This window comes from Pleurodeles waltl, chromosome 2_2 (genome assembly GCF_031143425.1).
Source record: "Pleurodeles waltl isolate 20211129_DDA chromosome 2_2, aPleWal1.hap1.20221129, whole genome shotgun sequence".
Taxonomy (NCBI): domain Eukaryota; kingdom Metazoa; phylum Chordata; class Amphibia; order Caudata; family Salamandridae; genus Pleurodeles; species Pleurodeles waltl.
The window spans coordinates 874,804,375-874,824,708 of NC_090439.1; the positions used below are offsets into that span (position 1 = coordinate 874,804,375).

The following is a 20,334-nucleotide window of genomic DNA, read 5'->3' on the forward strand; positions in this document are numbered from 1 at the left end:
ACCACCTCCCTGAATCATGCCATTGACCAGTGTTGCTACCCCACCCGCCAAATGAAGACAACCAGGAAGCTAGCAACATCTTTGTCAACAGATTGGAGCCCATAAATCACCATGCCAAAGCCTCCCCAAAGCTGAAGAGGCACCAAGCCCTCCAACTCCGAACTCAAAGGATCTTGGTGAGCTAAAAGGTATTGCATCATCATCTTGAGGTGTAGGCAAGCCTGTGGTGCCACTGCCTTGGTAGCGGTCATTAAACTTTGGAAATTCAGACAAGCCATAGCTGAAGTAGAATCCTACTTTAAAAAGGGGCATTAGATGGTATTCAGTGTTGGACAGATAACCCACCAGAAGAAGTACGCTCCCCGTATCCATGCTGAAGTAAGCACCAATGAAGAGGTGATCCTATGCAGTCTCCTAATGGGGCTTTTCCAAGTTAAACAGGGGCCCAGGAGCCTTTGATTCTTAACATGTCTTCCTGAGCCTTTAAAATAGAAGGTGCTCAGATTAGCCCGAGTGAGAGTGAACGTTTGTGACGATGGTGTGGCTGTGAAGAGAAGCGAGGCAGGTCTCCCCAGAAGCGTTTTGAAGTTGGCTATGTCTATTTTTAATTCAAAGACTACATTGTAAATGAAAGCAGCTGTGCCAACATTTACTTGCCTTTGTTCTTGTGCAAACAGGGCACAGACCATGCCGTCTTACCCCTGGCTTGTCATCTGCTTTCCTAAGAAGCAGCTCCCTTTACACTGTTTTTCATGGAGGAATGTGATTTTATTGTTAGCAGAGGGAAATGAAATGGTGAGGTCATCCCATCTCATAGCGAGAAATACACTTTACGTGCATAACTGATGCCGAACTGAAGGCATTGGTACTGTGCGCTGCCAGGTTTCACAGCTGTGTTCTCACCACCCAGATGCAGAGCTGCTTCGACTTGATGTGTATAGGTCATCTTCTGTTCTAAGGACTCAATATATTTTCAATAAGAAATCCTAACAAATACAGATCTCGAATTGTAGCTCTTTCGTAGAAAGTTATTCAGTTGAACTATTATAAATTGATTGCCTGGAAACATGCAATGTGGCTTTGAAGAGAAGCAGTAGTGTCTTGCTCAGCCAAAGGAAGGCTTTCGTCCTTGAAGTAGTTCCAAGTAAGTGTAAGCATGAGTATTTACAGAAAACCAGGAGAAGATGTAGAGGCAGTGTATGTGTTACCTGGGCTCTGCCTTGGTCCTGCCTCAGAAAAAGGTTTTTGGAGATCTTTTCACATTGTTGTCCTTCACAAATGTCAACCATTTTCTAACCTCCACTCACCATTACTATCATGAAACACAAAGTATGATTAGAGCACCCAATGAAGCAGAAACGCTCCCCCTGTTCACCAAATGAACTAGAATCCTGTGATTTGATTATGATATGAAAGATGTCGGTCATACGCTCAGTTGGCCTTATTACTGCATATTTGGTACTGTATTATAATATTGTTATTTACCACCCAAATGGTACTTGTTGAGAGAGCTGCCGTGCACAACGTTATTCAGCTCTAACCTTGGGGTAGCTATAACAGCCTGTGCTACTGGTGCTTTGGGGAGACAGGTTAGTGCTCCAGTGTAGTCAGCCATAGTACTTAAGCCCCTTTACTGGAGTGTTAAGCGCCCATGTCATACACAGCCGGACCTCATGATGCCCCATAAGCTGCTCCTTGTGACAGCGCCACAATGACGAACATCTGGCAGCACTCAACAACTCCCATCGGCTCCTTTGTCTGACAAGAAATAGGGGTTCCTGCCGCTCTGAGTCTGCTGATAATTTGCAAAGACAACTTCTAAGGTGCTTAAGTGCAGTTGCCTGTCATAATGGCATGTGTCGTCAAAACATAATATCGGAGCATTCCTCCTAATGTCTCATTAAATGCGCTGAAATAGTAATTGTCCGAGAAGTGGAGTCCTAGCCTAATGCACAATGCCAAACGGTGGCAAAGTGAAATTCATGTTAAATGAGTGTTGTGCATGCAGACAAATAGACTTTGATGCATCCTTTTTGTCTCTGTATATTTTCGTCAGGCCTTTCCCCATACATTTTATGAGGGATGATTATCTGTTTTCACGTGTCTTCTTTTAATTAATCCCTCATAAACTCCACGTTAGGGTTATTTGCTTATTCATCTTTTAGTAAACCATTTTATTGGAGTTTTGTCATCATACGTAAAATGCAATCAAACCATTGTGCAGTGTTGCAGCACATATCGTGCATACAATCACAAAATTATGCATGCATGGTTAGCTATAAAGTAATAGACGGACATATTATTGTCCGTTTTGTGTGCTCATATTGTGTAGTGCCTCATTCCACTTTGTCCTGGTATTTCACCCAAGGTGCCCACATTAACTTATGTTCTGAGGACAGCTTCGTACCTCATAGATTGATTTTTCTAAAATTCTGCATCTGTTTATCCCACCTTTTCCAGTTGTTTAGGTTTAGCACTACTGTCTCCTAGCTCTGTGCTACATTATTTTGGCAGTTACCAGACTCAGGCCTACAAATATCTTCGTATACCTGTAGAGATCCAGATCTTCTAATTTACAAAAAATGCTGTTCGAATACTGTTGGGAAGCTCAGTACCACAGAGTTGACCCTCTATTAACGTCGCAGTCCCGCACTCTGTACGTTATGTCTTCCTCCTCATCTTAACATCTCAACAAGGTCGGCAACAACTCGCTTCGCCTTTGCCACTAACTGTTTCAGTATTCTGTGTGCGGTGGATGTATATAAATTGGGTTAACCTGTATCATTTAGAGATGGCAATCCCTTTTGAGGCCATTAAACCTATCTGCCAATTCCTGTCCTCCCAAGGGAGTCACGTTAGTCTTCCGTGATTTCTAAGGGTGGATTTGCAAAATGTATCAGGTTATTTTATTACAGGGTCCTAATGAATCAGTGATATCTGTTTGTCTGGAAGTTCAGACATAGTGAACTTTGCCTTCAGTGGATTGAATTGTGGAAAGCTATCTGTGTTGTTTAGAGAAGGTTTTAGTGCGTATCCGAATTTTAAATATTGAAAAATATGATACTTGAGGAAACCAGATTTCTCGTGTGTGGTGATAAATGCCTTCTTGTGGTCGTATGTAGTGACATCACCTATCATAAAGATTCTAAGTGTGTCCCAGGCATAAAATCTCCGTAGTGCCATGACTTGCTGCAGCATCTTTCCTACCCAAAGCGGAGTTGCCCATGTCATATTTTTTACTCAGCCTATATTTTGGATGGAGCCACTCCAAGTCTCCATCACTGTCTTGGTGGCTGATGGAATACAGGATGGTAAATCCCGCCCTATGCAGGGAAGTGCATTAGTTTATATTTTCCCATTGTCCTCAAATCAGTCTTATTCACCGAGTGATCGCCTATGCCAAAATCCATTCATTAATAACCACCAAGTGGGAAGCACAGTCATACGCTTGTAAAGTCGGCCATGCTGAGACCTCTGTTGAATGTTCATTTACAATATTTAGCCATACTCAACCTGGCAGTTCGATTATTACAAAGGAATGGCCTGACTGTTGAGGCTATATAGTAGGGAGCTAGACAATAGCCACTTTAATCAATGGCACTTTTCTGAACAGAGGTAGAGGCGTCCGATGTGTGAGATATCTTTTGAGAGAGTTTATATTCGCCAATAACTTTGCTTTTTCTTTGATAGATATGAACAAACCAGGGTAGTGTATTTTCTGTGTTTTAATATGCAGTTGTGAATGGGGAGCCCAGTCTTCAACTCTAGCTGTCAGATTTGACTCCGTTTCCCCCTCAATTTTGTGTATTTCACAAAATCATTTAAGAATTGCATTGCTCATGGTCTTGATCATTTGAGGTCACTAAGACATTTTAGGAGTCTGTCGAGAGACCCTGTTATGTCCCCATTTGTCTGAGACCTTACAGCTGGTGGCTCAGCTGCTGTCACGAACAGGAGTGGGAAACGGAGGTATACCTTTCTTGTTCCTCTTTTGATGGGAAGGATTTGGATAGCATGTTGTTAAATCACACCCTGGCTCTGGGTTTTGTGTATAGGAGATCGATGTACGAGATGAAAACAGGCCAGGTTCAGAAATTCAAGAAGTACAAACATGTAACCCCAATTCAGATTATAAAATGCCTTTTCCAAGTTTATTTGGAGGACCGCCATGGACACATCAAGTCGACTTGCAAGAGCCAGTACATTAGTCAGCCTTCTGATGTTATGGAGTGTGGTTTGAATGGCATAAAGCCACTTTGGCCAATGTGCAGAGCAATCTGATAATCCCTTTCAAATAGTTTGCTTCAATCTTGGCTAGTATCTTTGACTACGTTTATGAGAGAAATTGGTCTATACTAATGACATATGTAACTCTGTCATCCTCACTGGTATGGCCAATGTTTTTACCTCCCGTTTGTCTTCCAGTAGTTAACTTAAGCTTCAGATATAGCACACTGCTTCAGCAAGTTAGGTGGTAAGGAGGCTGGTGTACTTTTTAAAGAATTCTACCAGGAATCCATTCGATACGTGTGACTTTACCCAATTGCAGTTGACCTCTCTCTTCTGATATCTTTCATTCTCAATGTCCAAGTTTAGGAGATTTCAATTGACGTCTGTGACTCTTAGTTGGATCTGTCCAGCCATGAAGGCTTCAGATAACTATTGGTCTTTTTCAGTTCCTCTACTGTATTGTTGTTTATGGAATCTATCAATTCCTATAATAATATATCCATTGATTGAAATCACGGTCACCCCTCCAGGTTCTGTATGCCAGCCACCATACTGTCCGGCTGTTTCTTTTGCAGAGCCAGTACAGCATTTTGCCAGCCTTGTCTACCTAGTCGTATAGTGTACTCTGGGATGTAGGCCTTAGGTCTTGTACTGCCTCCATTTTTAGTTGGCAATACGGTAATCTGTAATTTTCTGTCTCAAAAATCTGCATAACAGCGCTAAATGGGTTGCTGGTCTAGTCTGAAGATGTCCGTTTAAGCTTCGAATACTGTGCCTTGACTATCCTGCTTAAGTTATGCACTACTCCCAAGAGCTCTGCTCCTCACCACTGGTTTGTATACTTCCGAGACACTCCCTAGGCAGTCCACTAAGCTCAAATTTTGTTGAAAGTATTATTCAGTTTCTTGTCTCAGGATTGGTGACAGTTCTTCATTTATCACCCAACTAGCAGTAAGTCCCCGTGTTTCTTTCCGTCAGGGTTATTCATATATTGAGTCCTTAGATTTCCATAGCCACTACTTACGTTGATTATTTTTATCACTGAAAATATTAAAGATCAGCAATTACAAATTAATAGTGTGATCTGCCTCTCTTCATAATATGTAAAGCTGCTGTCATGATTTTGATATTGGGCTCAGCCAAACTAATAATTTAATTCACCCGGTTTGTAACCAATATTCAATGTAGCTCTTGTTCTGTACGTATTTCTTCCACTGCATCTTTTTCGTGCAAGTGGTATCCAGTGCATTCTGGCTGAGAGTTCTGGGCATTGAGAATGTAGTGAACACCCATAACATTCTAACTGTGCGCATTCGCAAACCTTCCCAATGTTTTTACACTGATTTTGCATACCTACAGCTTTTGCTAATAAGTGCTGGAGGAAATGTGCCAATAAAATGGCAAGACCCCTCCATATTTTCTTGGATTACAGAAAGAATAATCCCCATTTTGGCGAAGGTTGTCCTGGTGGAATAAAAAGGGAATTTAACCTTAGGTGTAAGACTACAGGTTTTGTGCCATAAGATCATCTACTGTTTGTGCGCAAATGGTTTATGCTTAGCAGTAAGCATGAACACCTTAGCTGTATGCTGAGTTTTTGGTGATAGCCAATACGTTAGTAAATGTGTAAAGATCCTAGCCACTAAATTAGCCTGCGATGCTTGAAGTTACTCACTCCTTTTAAGATTCCGTTTAGTTATCACATTTTCTAGTGTGTATTTATGTCTGAGCCCCTATTTGAAATTGATTGTAATCATCTGAGTTTGCATCCCTTTTACAGTCCTTGCATATTTCTTGCTATCAATATCCCAGTGCTTTGTATCATTGTTTTGTTTGTGTTTTTTCCACAGGTGTTCAATCAAGAAAAGAAAAGAATTGATTTCCCCGATGGAGGCGCTGTTGACACCTCTTCACGGTATAGTGGAGCACAGGACAGTGGCATTGGCAGCGACAGCGCCAAAATACGAATTGTTCAAATTGAACAGCTCAGTGGCACCAGTCATCACCGCATTGCTCGCCTGTCGCAACAATCATCCATTGTGAAAAATCTCAGCTTCATCCCATTTGACATCTTCATAACAGCAAGTCGTGTCTCACTGATGTCATACTCATGCACGGCAGTGCCAAAGCTCCGATCAACACAGGATCAAATGGATGGATTAAAATTGGATAAAAGCTCTTTGAACCTGCCAGAAACAGACGAGGGCAATCCGGTGGAATGCAAACACACACAACCTCCCATCACAACACTCACCGCTGACGATCTGATGAACAGTCCAGGGTCTTCATCAACTAAGAGAAGAGCAGGGCTACTGTCCCTGGAGAGCCTTCATGCAACCACAAGATCTTCTGCTCGACAGGCACTGGGTATCACTATTGTGCGGCAGCCGGGGCGCAGAGGGGCTGATGATATGCAGCTTGAGCCGTTTCTGTACCTTGTGCTATCTCAGCCTTCTTTGTTGCTGAGCTGTCACCACAGGAAGCAAAAGGTGGAAGTTTCTCTGTTTGATGCTGTTCTGAAAGGAGCAGATCCAGACTACAAGTGTGCAGGTACGAGCATCAACGCTACTTCTCCCTTGTGAATCTGTGCATTTTGAGAATAGTTTCAATCACTGTGAGATATTTTCCCTCTATTCAAATCAATCCAGAATGGTAAATATAAGCAGACTTTTTTTCAGCAGGTGTAACTTAGCTCAGGTTTTCTATGCACACTGACAAACGTATGCATAATTTTTCTCTGCGGGTTTATCTTTTGAGAAATAGATTGTCACCGAAGTCACACTCAGTTTTCATACCAATGTGGGGGAAAGCATACATATTAGCTCCTTTGATAAGTTATAAAGATTTTAAGCTAATTTGACAATGGTCTTGAGACGGAAACACTTAGCACAGTGCTACATATCACCTGACAAACACCACGGTTGCAGTTTTTGCAGTTGCCTAACCAAATATCCCATGTGCATTTCTGTGTAGTACTTTTGGGCTGTTATTCATTTTTCATTCTACATTGAGATAAACAGTTTTTTGGGGTCCTGTGTTGTTGAGTGAATTGGTCCATTTGAGCAGCATGTTTGAGAGTACAAGGGCCCGTCGCCCAGAACACGCTTCCTTTGTTGCCTGACCCTGTAAATGAATCAGAAGAGTTGTTGTCCTATATGTGCAAGCCTGGGCCTTGTCTGGCATCTTTTCATGGGTGATAGATCCAGCTGAGCAACGAGAGATGTGGCCTTCATGATTCCTAGGGCTTGTACCTATGATGTTGCATATCTGTGCTGCTCAGACCCTTGCTGCATTTTCTGTATAGTCACCCACCTCTTAAAGCTGCGTGATTCACTTCTGAAGCGCGAATGAAGATCATGCAGCTTCTTGGTGCTAGCGTAAATCTTACATTTCTTAGCATCTCAAAGAACCCTCTCTTGCAATCCTCCTGCTTACATTTTATCAATGCCTCCCATAGCAGGGAGCATGTAAGAAGTAAATCGTAAGTGGAGCAAGTGGTGTTGTGTTTAAATGGAACACTTTTTGACATCTCCCTTCGTGAAAGTCACTATGGTCCCTGTAGATTGTATTGTATTGTATTGTATTGTAATAGTATTTATATAGCGCTTACTACCCCTGATTGGCACCTTTCTCGTTTAAAGCTCGTGTTCATGCTACCGAAGGATACCATAACATTTTAAAACCCAGATTATTTATTTTCTAATTTCTGAATGCATGTGCGTGTGTGCATGCATGAAGAATATTAAATGATCTACTGAAGTTAACCCCTTCGCTGCCAGTCCGTTTTTTGGGCTATTTGGAGCAGTTCGTGCTTAGGCCCTCATAACGTTTGTCCACATAAGCTACCCACGCCAAGTTTGCTTCCTTTTTTTCCAACATCCTAGGGATTCTAAAGATACCCAGAGTTTGTGGGTTCCCTTGGAGGAGACCAAGAAATTAGCCAAAAAACAGCAAACATTTTGTTGTTATTTTTTTTTTTTAAATGGGAAAAAGGGCTGCAGAAGGCGGCTTGTGTTTGTTTCCCGGAAAATGGCACCAACAAAGCATTTGTGGTGCTAAAATCGCCAGCTTTCAGAAATCCACATTTTTCAACACAATTTTGGCATTTTACTGGGACATACCCCATTTTTACTATTTTTTTTGTGCTTTTAGCCTCCTTCCAGTGAGTGACGGAAATGGATCTGAAACCAATGCTGGATCCCAGAAAGCTCAACATTTCTGAAAAGTAGACAAAATTCTGACTTTACCAAGGTGTCAGTTGTGAAGATCCTACAAGGTTTTCCTACAGAAAATAACAGCTGAAATAAAAAAAAAATATTGAATTTAAGGTTAAAAAAAAAGCTATTATTCTCCATGTTTTACTCAGTAACTTTTTCCTGCGATGTCAGATTCTCAAAAGTAATATGCCGTTACATCTGCTGGACTCTTCTGGTTGCGGGGATATATTGGGCTTGTAGGTTCATCAAGAACCCTAGGTTCCCAGAGCCAATAAAGGAGCTGCGCCTTGCAATGGGGTTTCCTTGTATATCTTGTATACAACAATTCCTTTGGTGAAATATAAAGAGTGAAAAATAGGTTTCAAGGAATCCTTTGCATTTCCAAAATTGGCACAAGATAAGGTGTTGAAGAAGTGGTTATTTGCACATCTCTGAATTCGGGGGTGCCCATACTAGCTTGTGAATTACAGGGCATTTCTCAAATAGACGTTGTCTTTACACACTGTCTTACATTTGAAAGGAAAAAATATAGAGAACAACAAGAGGCAATAACACTTGTTATGCTATTCTGTGTTCCCCCAATTTTCCTGATAAAAATGGTACCTCACTTGTATGGGTAGGCCTAATGCCCGCAGCAGAAAACGCAACATGGGCACATCACATTTTTACACTGAAAACGGATGTGTTTTTTGGGAAGTGTCTAGCTGTGGATTTTAATCTCTAGCTCAGCCGGCACCTAGGGAAACCTACCAAACCTGTGCACTTTTGAAAACTAGACTCCTAGGGAAATCCAAGATTGGGTGACCTGTGGGGCTCTCATCAGGTTCTGTTTCCCAGAATCCTTTGCAAACCTCCCAATACTGCCAAAAAAACACTTTTCCCTCACATTTCAGTGACAGAAAGTTCAGGAATCTGAGAGGAGCCACAAATTTCCTTCCACCCAGCGTTCCCCCAAGTCTCCTCATAAAAATGGTACCTCACTTGTGTGGGTAGGCCTAGTGCCCACAAAAGGAAATTCCCCAGAACACTATGTGGACACATCAAAATGATCAAATACAAAGCTACCTGTTGTTTTTTTGGGGGTGGTGGGGAGCACCTGCATTTTTTTTCCTGGGCTCAGCAGTCATATAGGGAAACGTACCAAACCCAAACATTTCTAAAAACTAGGCACCCAAGAGAGTCCAGGGAGGTGTGACCTGTGTGTGAATTCCGAACCCCAAACATTTCTATGAAATAGACCCCTAGGGAGTCCAGGGAGGTGTGATTTGCATGTGAATCCTCAGCAAACCTCTAATTTAGCTAAAAAATCAAAATTTCCCCACATTTCTGTGTGGGATCATCATACCGGGACAAATTTCCTACCACCCAAAGTTCCCCTCAGTCTCCAGGTAAAAATGATACCTCACTTGTGTAGGTGGGCCAAGTGCCTGTGACAGGGAAGAGCCAAAAACATGTCGAAATTGAGGGGGAACCAAAGCTGGTTTAAAAGGGCAGTTTGAAAAAAATCATCTTTAGGCTGACAAGTGGGGCAGAATTGTTATCGGTATAGATGCGACAATGCTGGGTGGTAGGAATTTTGTGGATTGCTGCAGATTCCGGAAGGTTCCAGCAAAACATGTGGGAAAATATGTGATTTCCAGCAAAGTTGGAAGTTTGCAAGGCATTGTGGGTAAGAAAATGGTGTGGGGTGCATGTGAAGCACACCACCATGGATTTACCCAGATGTTTAGTTTTCAGATGTGCCTATGTCTTGTGGAGTTTTCTACATGGCAGCGTCCCAAAGTCCAAAAAGTGCAGCCCTCACCATTCCAAGTGGGACGATTTTGAGAGTTAGACAATCTCTCGTGGCCTACATGTAAAACCAAAACCCCAAATAATCAAATGTCCTCTTGATTGCTGTGGGATAAGATGTTTTAGTGTGCAGAGGAGAGCTGAAAGACTGTTACCCCTTCATTTGGGGTGGGGGGCATAATCTGCCCACCAGTAAGCAGAACAAGTTTGGCCCCATTTATTTGGGGTGGGGGTATGGCCATACCCCCACCCTCTTCTTTTGAAAAATAAAATCTTCCCTGGTCTCTGGTGGGCTTTCTGCCCCCTCTTGGGGACAGATGGGCCTTCCAAAAATAGGCCGATCTGCCCAACAGTAATGTTCCCCCATGGAGAGAGACCTTTGCCCAAGGGGCAGCCACCCCCAAACAAAACACACACATACTCACACACCAATCCCTGGTTCCTAAGTGGTTTCTGCCCCCCTCCTCCTCTCCTAGGGCAGATCGGCCTTATAGGAATAGGTTGATCTGCCCCCAAGGGGAGCAGAAATGGCCTAAAATAAATTTGCCCTGCTGCCTAGTGGTTTCTGCCCCTTTTGGATGCAGATTGGCCTAATAAAAATAGGTTGATCTGCACCCAAGGGGGGCAGAAATGGCCTAAAAAGATTTTGCCTAAAGGGTCGCTTGCCGCATCTAAAAAAAAAGAAATGAATAATAATACAAATATCCCTGGTGCTAGAGCTTTGTGCCGCCCCGCCCCCATCCCCTTCCTCCCAGGGCAGATCGCCTAATTACGACAGGCTGATCTGCCCCCAAGGGGGGCAGAAATGGCTTTAAAAAAAATTCCCCCCCAGGGGAGTGACCCTTGCCTAAGGAGTCGCTCCCCTTGCGTGAAATTGACAAAAAAAGCGATTCCCCTTCCATCCCTGCCCTAGGGGAACCGTGTACGAGGACAAGGCCAACTCGCCCAGGCACCGTAGCAGGTAAAAAAAAAAAAAAAAAAAAAACATTTACGATCTGTAAACAAATTGATTTTAAAAATCCACTGTAGAGTGTGTCAGAAAAAAAAATCTATGGCCACTTACATAAACTTAGACCCCTACTTCATCTGCAGCCCTTTGTCAGAAATTGTACCTACAGAGGGCCCGAGTTACAGATGTAGATATACACTTGTAGGAAGTTGGCTTTGTATATACTATCTCAAAGTAAGAGATAGCGTGCACAGAGTCCAAGGGTTCCCCTTAGAGGTAAGATAGTGGCAAAATTAGATAATTCTAATGTTCTATTTTGTGGTAGTGTGGTCGAGCAGTAAGCTTATCGGAGGGTAGTGTTAAGCATTTGTTGTACACAAACAGGCAATAAAGGAGGAACACACACTCAAAGACTTAACTCCAGGCCAATAGTTTTTATATAGGAAAATATATTTTCTTAATTTATTTTTATAACCTCAAGTTAAAGATTTGACGTAAATACATAAAATGCAAGGTACTCCACACAGGTAAGTTAGGAACTTTGAATTAGAGCAATGGCATACACAGTTTTAGTAAAAATTACAATAAGCTATTTTAAAAGTGGACACAGTGCAAAAATCAACAGTTTCTGGGGTAGGTAAGTAATGGTTAGTTTGTCAGGTAAGTAAGACATTTACAAGTCTATGTTCCTGGGCATAGGCAGCCCACCGTTGGGGGTTCAAGGTAACCCCAAAGTTACCACACCAGCAGCACTGGGCTGGTCAGGTGCAGAGGTGCAAGAGGTGCCCAAAACACATAGGCGCCTATGAAGAACAGTCTGCCAGCAGGTAAGTACCCGCTTCCTCGGCGGGCAGACCAGGAGGGTTTTGTAGAGCACTGGGGGGGACACATGTAGGCACACAAAACACACCCTCAGCGGCACGGGGCGGCAGGGTGCAGTGTGCAAAGCAGGCATCGGGTTTTGTATTAAAAACATTGGAGGGACCCGGGGTTGAACTGCCATGAAAAAACATGGTTCTAATAAGCAGGGCGGTGCTGACTTCAGTGCCGCCCCAGCTGATCACAACCAGTACCATATGAAATTGTCTCACTATATGCAAACATTACCTAGGAGGAAACATTGGAAGTGATTGAACACCATTTGGACAGAACAGCAAGAGATAGCATAGTGTTCTCACTGAATAGTTCTTGACATTAGCCAGAACTGCCCTAAATTAGAACAACTTCATATTCAACAGTGACATCTATCAACAAACAAAAGGGGCAACTGTAGTGTGCTCCTTAACGTCAGAGATGGCCATCCTGTACATGGCAGAGCTTGAAGAAGGAATCTTTTATCTACATCTGGACTGATATGATTAACGATCATCATGAGTTTATCTTTTGGCTTATTGAAAAGTCCCCACAAGTGCTTAATTCGAGCCAGTGGTTGCCGGTGTGGGCTGCTGGCACTCAGTTTTGAGGACCTGCACTTATTTTTCTTCATCCCCACATGCAAGAGAAAGACACACAAAAAGGAGGAATTCAAAACAGATAACATTCACAAAGGAAGAAGACAGAAACCTGCATATTTGAGATAAAGGGACAGGGAGTGTCTGGAAATGGAGTAAAGAGGCTTAAGGTGGATTAAGGGCTATGGCGTCTTGAATACGGGTGTGCTGGCTTTTAGTAGCACCGACTGCAGACTTCTCGTAGAGAGATGTAGATTAATCTTCCATATATCCAGTTTCTCAGGATATGCCAAAACTTTTCTGCAAAGTCAGAATATTTCAAAAACGCACAGAAACCTACGCATAAACTAAACTCAAAATAGTATCCTTAGAAACTCCTAATGTATGCCTACAAGAGAGCCTTGTGCACACCATTGGAGGCTCTACTTGAAAAAATAATGGCGGCCAAACACTCGATTTTGCGTCGCTCCCGGTCTCGTTGGAGAGGAAGGTCAGGAGACCGCTTGCAGAGTCATCGCCACTCATCTTTGTCCAAGTCATCGGGACGATCGGGTCCTATGCAAAAGAAGTCGAAGTAGACCTAATGTTCTTCGACTTCACTCAGTCGCTCGGGCAACAAGACGCAGAAGAGCGTTGACGCTCTGGGCCTCTGTCTTCGGAGCCTGCATCTGAGTCGACTCTACACCTCCCCGACTTTCCGGGAGCCGGTGCCACCCCTGCCCAGCTTAAAGAGTTCTGTGAGGACATGTTCCTCATCTTTGGGCAGACCAGACCATCCCATCCTCTCCTTCGGGCCCAGGAGAGTTGGTGAGGACCCCCTCAGGTTCCATGTCGGCGGCTTTGGCCCCGACTCCTGGGGTCACCTCCGGATCCGTTCTTGGATCCATCCTGACGCCGATCTTGCCAACGCGACCTTCCCCGGTGTCGAGACAGACCTAGATGCTCCTGACATCGGTTAGGCCCGTAATCGATGTGGATCCTATACTTATCCATGATTACCTGAGCCGGAACAGCATCGCTCAGCACCTATTCAGTTTTCCATGGGCTGTCCCGGGCCCAGGGCAGATCCAGACCCTTTCTATGGATATGGACAAGGGGATAGTGTAGAGGGGTCGTTGGACCCTTTAGAATGCCAGCTTGACCCTAGCATGGACTGGATTCAGTGTTTGGGCGACGCTAGCGGACTACATACCTCTCCTGATGCTGACAAGCTTTCTTCCCCTACCGTGGCTGTGGAGGAGGGATCTTCATACTTCATGGTGGTAAGAAGGGCTGCTAAGGTTTTGGACCTCGAACTTCCTTCTGTGGAGGTCAGGAGTAACCTGACCGAAGTGCTTCAGCCTGGGGCTTCCATTTCGGAACTCCTTCTTCTCTTTAATGAAGCCCTTACGGATGTCCTACTGGGTACCTGGTACAAACCCAGCACAGGGGCTCCTGTGAATAAGACAGTTGCCCGCCGCCTTCGGCCTGCACAGACCGACCCAAAATTCCTGACCCAACATCCTACCGCCTGAGAGCTTTGTGCTCCAGGCTTCTTCCCCCTCTGGTGCATTCCCTTCTGCTCCCCCAGATAGGAAATCAGAAAGACTGGCAAACTTTAGGAAGATCATGTTTTTCTTCAGCCAGTCTAGCGTGGCGGTACATGAACACTGCATGCCTTTTGGATCTATACTGTCTGGGATATGGTCGCCCAAGTGCTGCCTGGGGTCTCGGAGCAGACCTGGGCAGTTCTCTCCCAAGCTGTTGCAGAAAGGAGAGATGCAGCAAAGTTCATGATTTGTTGTGGACTGGATATGACCGACTCACTAGGTAGATCGGTTGCATCGACAGTGGCCTTGAGGCACCACGCCTAGTTGAGGATATCTGGCTTTTCAGGGGGTGTACAGCAATCTTTAATTCACATGCCCTTTGATAACACCCGTCTCTTCGGCGACAAAGCGGACTCAACACTCGAGCACTATAAGGGCTCTTGGGCTACAGCTCTGTCCCTTGGCCTCGTAGCTGTTTCTTACCCCCCACAGTCCGCTTTTTGCCATTTTCGTGGTTACGGAATGGGCACCGAGCCACGTTCATTTCCAACCTGCCACCGACCCGCGCATACTTCACAGCCTCTGCGTGGCCACAGATGCGGGATCCTTCGTGCTTGTGGAGCAGGGAGCTAGTAGTTCACCCAGTCCCCTCTACTTCCTCCAAGCCTTCCTAGTCTGTTGGAAGATCCTGGACCAGTTGGCGGCAAGAATTGCCATCACCTGCCCCACTGGGAATCCCTCACCACAGACCATGCCACCATTATACGATCATCTGTTGGAGGATCATTTGGCGCTTCTCCACGAGGAAGTCAAGACTGAGAGGGTGTAGGAAGCTGGCCTGGTGTGTGGTGAGCACCTATGATGTTATCACCTTGTTCCAGGTATCTCCTATTAGTTAGGTGTAGACAGTGTCTAGGAAGCCAGGGCTCTCTAGAGGGAGCTGTGGATGAACAGCCAAGACTTATCTTGGAGACATGCAAATCTTCTGTCGCAGCAGGGGACAGTCCTTCACCCGAACCAGTCCAGTCTCTGCCTCTTTGCTTGGAGATTGAGCAGTAACAGTTGACAGCTTTTGACCTTCTGCCCAAAGTCTGTGATGTTATCTTGGCAGCCCGGCGTCCCTCCACCAAATTGGTATACGCCTGTCATTGGAGCAAATTTGTGGCATGGTGTGTCAACAAATCTTTTGATCCCCTTTCTGCATCTCTCTCGGAGGTTCTCCTCTTCATTTTTTCTCTTGCACAGCAGTACTCTGCTCTGGGCACCCTCAAGGGTTCTTTGTCTGCCATCTCTGCCTTTGTAAGGCTGCCAGACCAACCTTCTCTGTTCAAATCTTCCATTGTTGGGAGGTTTCTTAAAGGACTCACCCATATGTTCCTTTCTATCCCGTTCATAATGCCCCAGTGAGATTTTATCTTTGTCCTCTCATATCTCATGTGTGCTCCTTTCAAGCCGCTCCACAACTGGCACTTGTGGCTCTTGACTCTTATAATTACCTTCTTGATTGCCATCACCTCTGCTCGCAGAGTGAGTGAGCTTCAGGCGCTCACTTCGAAGCCACCATTTCTGGCTGTCCACCCTGACAAGGTGGTGCTTTTGGTCCAGGGCTTCCCTCCTTTCCCTCTTTTCCATGAAAGGGGTGACACCTTTTCATGTAGGCCAATCAGTCACCTTGCCTACTTACACACCAACACATCCCTCTCATGAGGAAGAGAGTTGGTGTTCTACCTAAATCATACCAAAGATTTCCGGGTGGACGATCAACCTTTTGTGGCTAATGTGTGTGCGAAGAAAGGAAGGGCAGAGCAGAAGAGGACCATCTTGCGATGGGTTGTCCTCTGCATCAATATGTCCCATGCTTTGGCTAAAAAACAACCCCCTGAGGGTTTGCATGCTCATTCTACCAGAGCAACTGCTGCTACCACAGCGTTAGTGCACAGAGTTCCAGTCCTGGATATCTGCCAAGCAGTGACGTGGGCATCCCTGCACATGTTCACTAAACATTACTGCCTGGATAGTCAGGGCCGCAAAGACTATACTTTGGCCGTTCAGTTCTGCAGGAATTTTTGGTGTGATCTCCAGGGATGGTATTGCTCGGGTATCTATTCTAAGGTAAGGAATCTGCAACTAGAACTCTCTATTAGATGAACAAGTTACCTTCGGTAACAATATATCTGGTAGACACATATTCTAGTTGCAGATTCTTTACTGACCAGCCCATCCTCCCCGCTCTGCGAACTGATTTCTAAGGACAGGAACTCCCCTTTAAGGGCCCTAGCGTTGGCACACCATTCTCAGTGTTCTTCATGGCTCTGCGCTACTGACGTGGAAAGTTATAATAAGAAACTGACGTCAGCTCGCCGGGGTGATGCCAGTATATACGACCGCAACATCATCACAGCGACCACGATGCCCATGGAGTCCACCAAAGCCACCTGACGGCGCACAGGGGTACTGCTCAAAGAAAAATCTCCAGATCCAGTCTGACGCCCTCAGGGAAATTCTGAGGTAAGGAATCTGCAACTAGAATATGTCTCTACCAGATATATTGTTACCGAAGGAAAGTAACTTGTTCAATAGGTCACTCCAGATGCAGAGAGTGTTCTACTTGTCCATGGGCCATAGAGTGCTCTGTTTTCTGCTTTAAAAAAAAAAAAAAAAAAAAAAGTACATACAAGTTTTCCAGCTGCAAGACCAAGGGATCTTATACCCTTGTGACAAATTGTGCTTCTGGAACACTACCAAAGAGGTATGCAAAAGAATTGGATAACTTAAATCCAGAATAAGATGTCAAGTGGAATGTGCACCATTGTTGAAACATTTTACTGGCTATGCCTGTGGAGAAACTGAACTTAGATGGATGGTCCGCAAAGTGTTCACACTAGGCAACTGTGGAAGGGGCACTGCAGGCCTGCTACTCAAGAGAGAGCCAGTGGCTATTTTCAAATTCAACACAATCAATACCAGAATGAATGAAACCACTAAAGTCGATTCTATATTCAGCAAATGGGATCACAGCTTAAATATCATAACATATTTAAGCAGGCACCACAAGACGTGTCTTACTATGTGTTTTTGTTCAATCAAATCCAGAACAATATATGGACAATCCCTGGTTTTTAACATCACAAGTCCCAATATATGTTTGAGTTTAGAACCCATGGAAAGGCTCAATGCTTCCCTTCTCCAAAACCAACAGGAGTGTAGTCACAGGAGTATTGTTTGCATCAAGACTTAAGAAAACAAAAGACTACATTTCACATACGATTTTGTTTACTTGTGACCAATAAATGCTGTCAATATCAAAGGTCAAAGAAAACCAAATACTACATCTTCCCTCAGACTCTGAGTGTACCAAAGACACTCTCCTGTATGAACAGTGACCAAGACTGCATTTCCCAAGCAATGACCAAGACTATATCTCCCCTCTAGAAAACAAAAGACTATGGCCCTCATTATGACCCTGGCTTATGAGTGTGGCGGGTTGGCCTCGGCCCTGGCAGAAAGGCTACTGGTGATAGGAAGTTTCTTCTCCGTTACAGGCAAATGGCTCCCCAAACCTCCCCCCTCACACCGCCATGAAGCACAATACCACACACCCACTGCTCCATACCAGGACCCCCCCTCCAGGTACAGTGCCCTCCAACCCCTTCCCCCCGGCCCGCATTCATGCACCACACACAGACACCCACATGCACCCCACATACTCATTCACCGATACTGACATACATGCATTCACTCACATACATCCATACACTTCAACATACATACACGCATTCAACCACGCATACACACACGCACACTTACACACACACATACAAACAAGCATACAAACATGCATAAACACTTAACACTTACATTCACACACGCAGACAACACCCACTCACACACGGACACACAACACCCCCCACCTTCCCACTCCCTTACGTCGGACCCTAACTTACCTTGTTCTGCAAGGGGATCGTCTGGCAGGGAACGGGAACAAATGCTTCCTCCACCGGCAGCGCCCCACCATCAGGATACCATCACGCCGTAATACTGCAGAGTCCTTGTGATGGGACGGGGCCGGTGGTGGAAGCGCCCATGCGCCTCCTCCCGCCAGCACGACTACTTCAGGATTTCTGCCAAAAATGTGGCAATAATCCTGCAGTACTCGTAATATGGTGGTCTTCTGGCACCCATGGCTTTGGAAGTCCTTTATCTTCTATTAGATGTTGAGCGGAGCATAGGATATCTGACACCACAACTGAAGTAATCAAACGAGGCATAGTATACAACAGACCAAACGTTTGTTCCAGCAATATTCGGCACATGCCACTGACAAAAGAAAAACTCTACCCACAAGTTCCCGCCCCCATGTATACCACAACCTTTGATATGCTGAATGAGAAGGTCCAACACACATGCCATGGAACTAGTAGTATTTGAGTGCCATTACACCTTTAAGTAGGTACCCTTTAGGATAGTCAAGTGTTTGGGTTCAAATGTGGAACAATTGTGATTCTGGTCTCCAACAAGCCCTTACCCTACAAACAACTGGGATATGAGAACACAAAAAAGTATGCCTTGAACCCCAGGTGACCTGATATCCCCAACACATGCTAGATAACAAGGGCCCATTAACAACTATGCCGTCCTTTGCATCCAGGCACCCAGATACAAATGCTTTCTAGATGGACATGAAACTGAGTGAGCCTTTCAAAGAAACACAGTACTTATATATTCCTTGTCAATTAAAAACTCTTCTACCTCTCTTAATCCCTGGACTCTGGGCTTTTGCGATGTGGGATAAATATTGCTTGTTAAAGAAAAACATAGAAGTGACTCCCACTCCCAGCTCAGCTTCCAGCGCGATCAAAAGAGAAAAGAGATTACTTGCAGTCCGGCTTTTGAAACACCCACTAGACACCAGGGATTTTTTTTTTTTTTTTTTATGAAATGGACATAAGGGAGCGACCCCTTGGGCAAGGGTCGCTCCCAAGGGGGGGCATGTTTGTAGAAGGCCTTTTCTGCCTCCTCCCCCAACCCCCCAGGGGGAGATCGGCCTATTATTAGGCCGATCTGCCCCCAGGGGGGGCAGAAACCTCTAGGCACCAGGGAGCTCGCCCCCCTTGGGGGCAGATTGGCCTATTTTTATGAGGCCAATCTGCCCCCAAGGGGGACAGAAACCACTAGACACTAGGGAGGTTTTTTTTTTTTTTACGTGAATTTCACGCAAGGGGAGCGACCCCTGAGGCAAGGGTCGCTCCCCTGGGGGGGGGGGGGGGATTTATTTTAGGCCATTTCTGCCCCCCTGGGGGGCAGATCTGCCTATTTTGATTAGGCCGATCTGCCCCCAAGGGGGGCAGAAACCACCAGGCACCGGGGATTTTTTTGATTTACAGATAGGGAGCGACCCCTTGGACAAGGGTCACTCCCCTGGAGGGGAAAATTGTATTTAGGCCATTTCTGCCCCCTTTGTTGATGCCATTTTCAGGGAAAAAACCACAAGCCTTCTTCTGCAGCCACTGTTTCCCATTTTTTTGAAAAAAACTAAATTTTCACTGTATTTTGGCTAATTTCTTGGCCTCCTTCAGGGGAACCCACGAAGTCTGGGTACCTCTAGAATCCCTAAGATGTTGGAAAAAAAGGACACAAATTTGGCTTGGCTAGCTTATGTGGACAAAAAGTTATGAGGGCTTAAGCGCGAACTGCCCCAAATAGCCAAAAAAAGGCCTGGCAGCGAAGGGGTTAAATAGATGGCCGTACTTCCTATTGGCAACACTATACCATTATTGATGGGTTGTTTAGCTTGTGATATTTCATGCACTAGGTTATCGTGTTATGTTTCAATCAAATGCATGGATGTGAGTCCTTAACACGACGCGCTTCTTGTTAGGATGCGATGACTAATCCATGTACTGTGTAGCAATGAAATCATTGCGAACGACGAATGCATTCTGTACATTTGGATTAATAATCAAATTTTCAAGAATAATACATTTATCGAGAGCATCTATACAATAGATTTGGCTTTTGAGACAAAGCCCACTACTAAATAGAGTTTAGAAGGCCATTCTCCACTTCCGTGGTGTTGCAGTGATATAAATACTACCATCACACTTTTTGATCAATCTTTTATTGATTTTCACATAAAACATTAAAACATGCTGATACCACATATGCCA

General features: G+C 44.7%; 1 protein-coding gene across 3 annotated transcripts in view; it reads left to right on the forward strand.

Moving 5' to 3' along the window:
* Nucleotides 1-20,334, forward strand: part of VPS13B (vacuolar protein sorting 13 homolog B) — a 2,423,697-nt gene that overhangs the window by 1,669,387 nt on the left and 733,976 nt on the right. For all 3 annotated transcript variants that reach the window (XM_069220546.1, XM_069220545.1, XM_069220547.1), the window contains exon 34: nt 6,081-6,780. In XM_069220546.1, the coding sequence (XP_069076647.1) occupies nt 6,081-6,780 (700 nt within the window). The remainder of the gene's footprint in view (nt 1-6,080; nt 6,781-20,334) is intronic.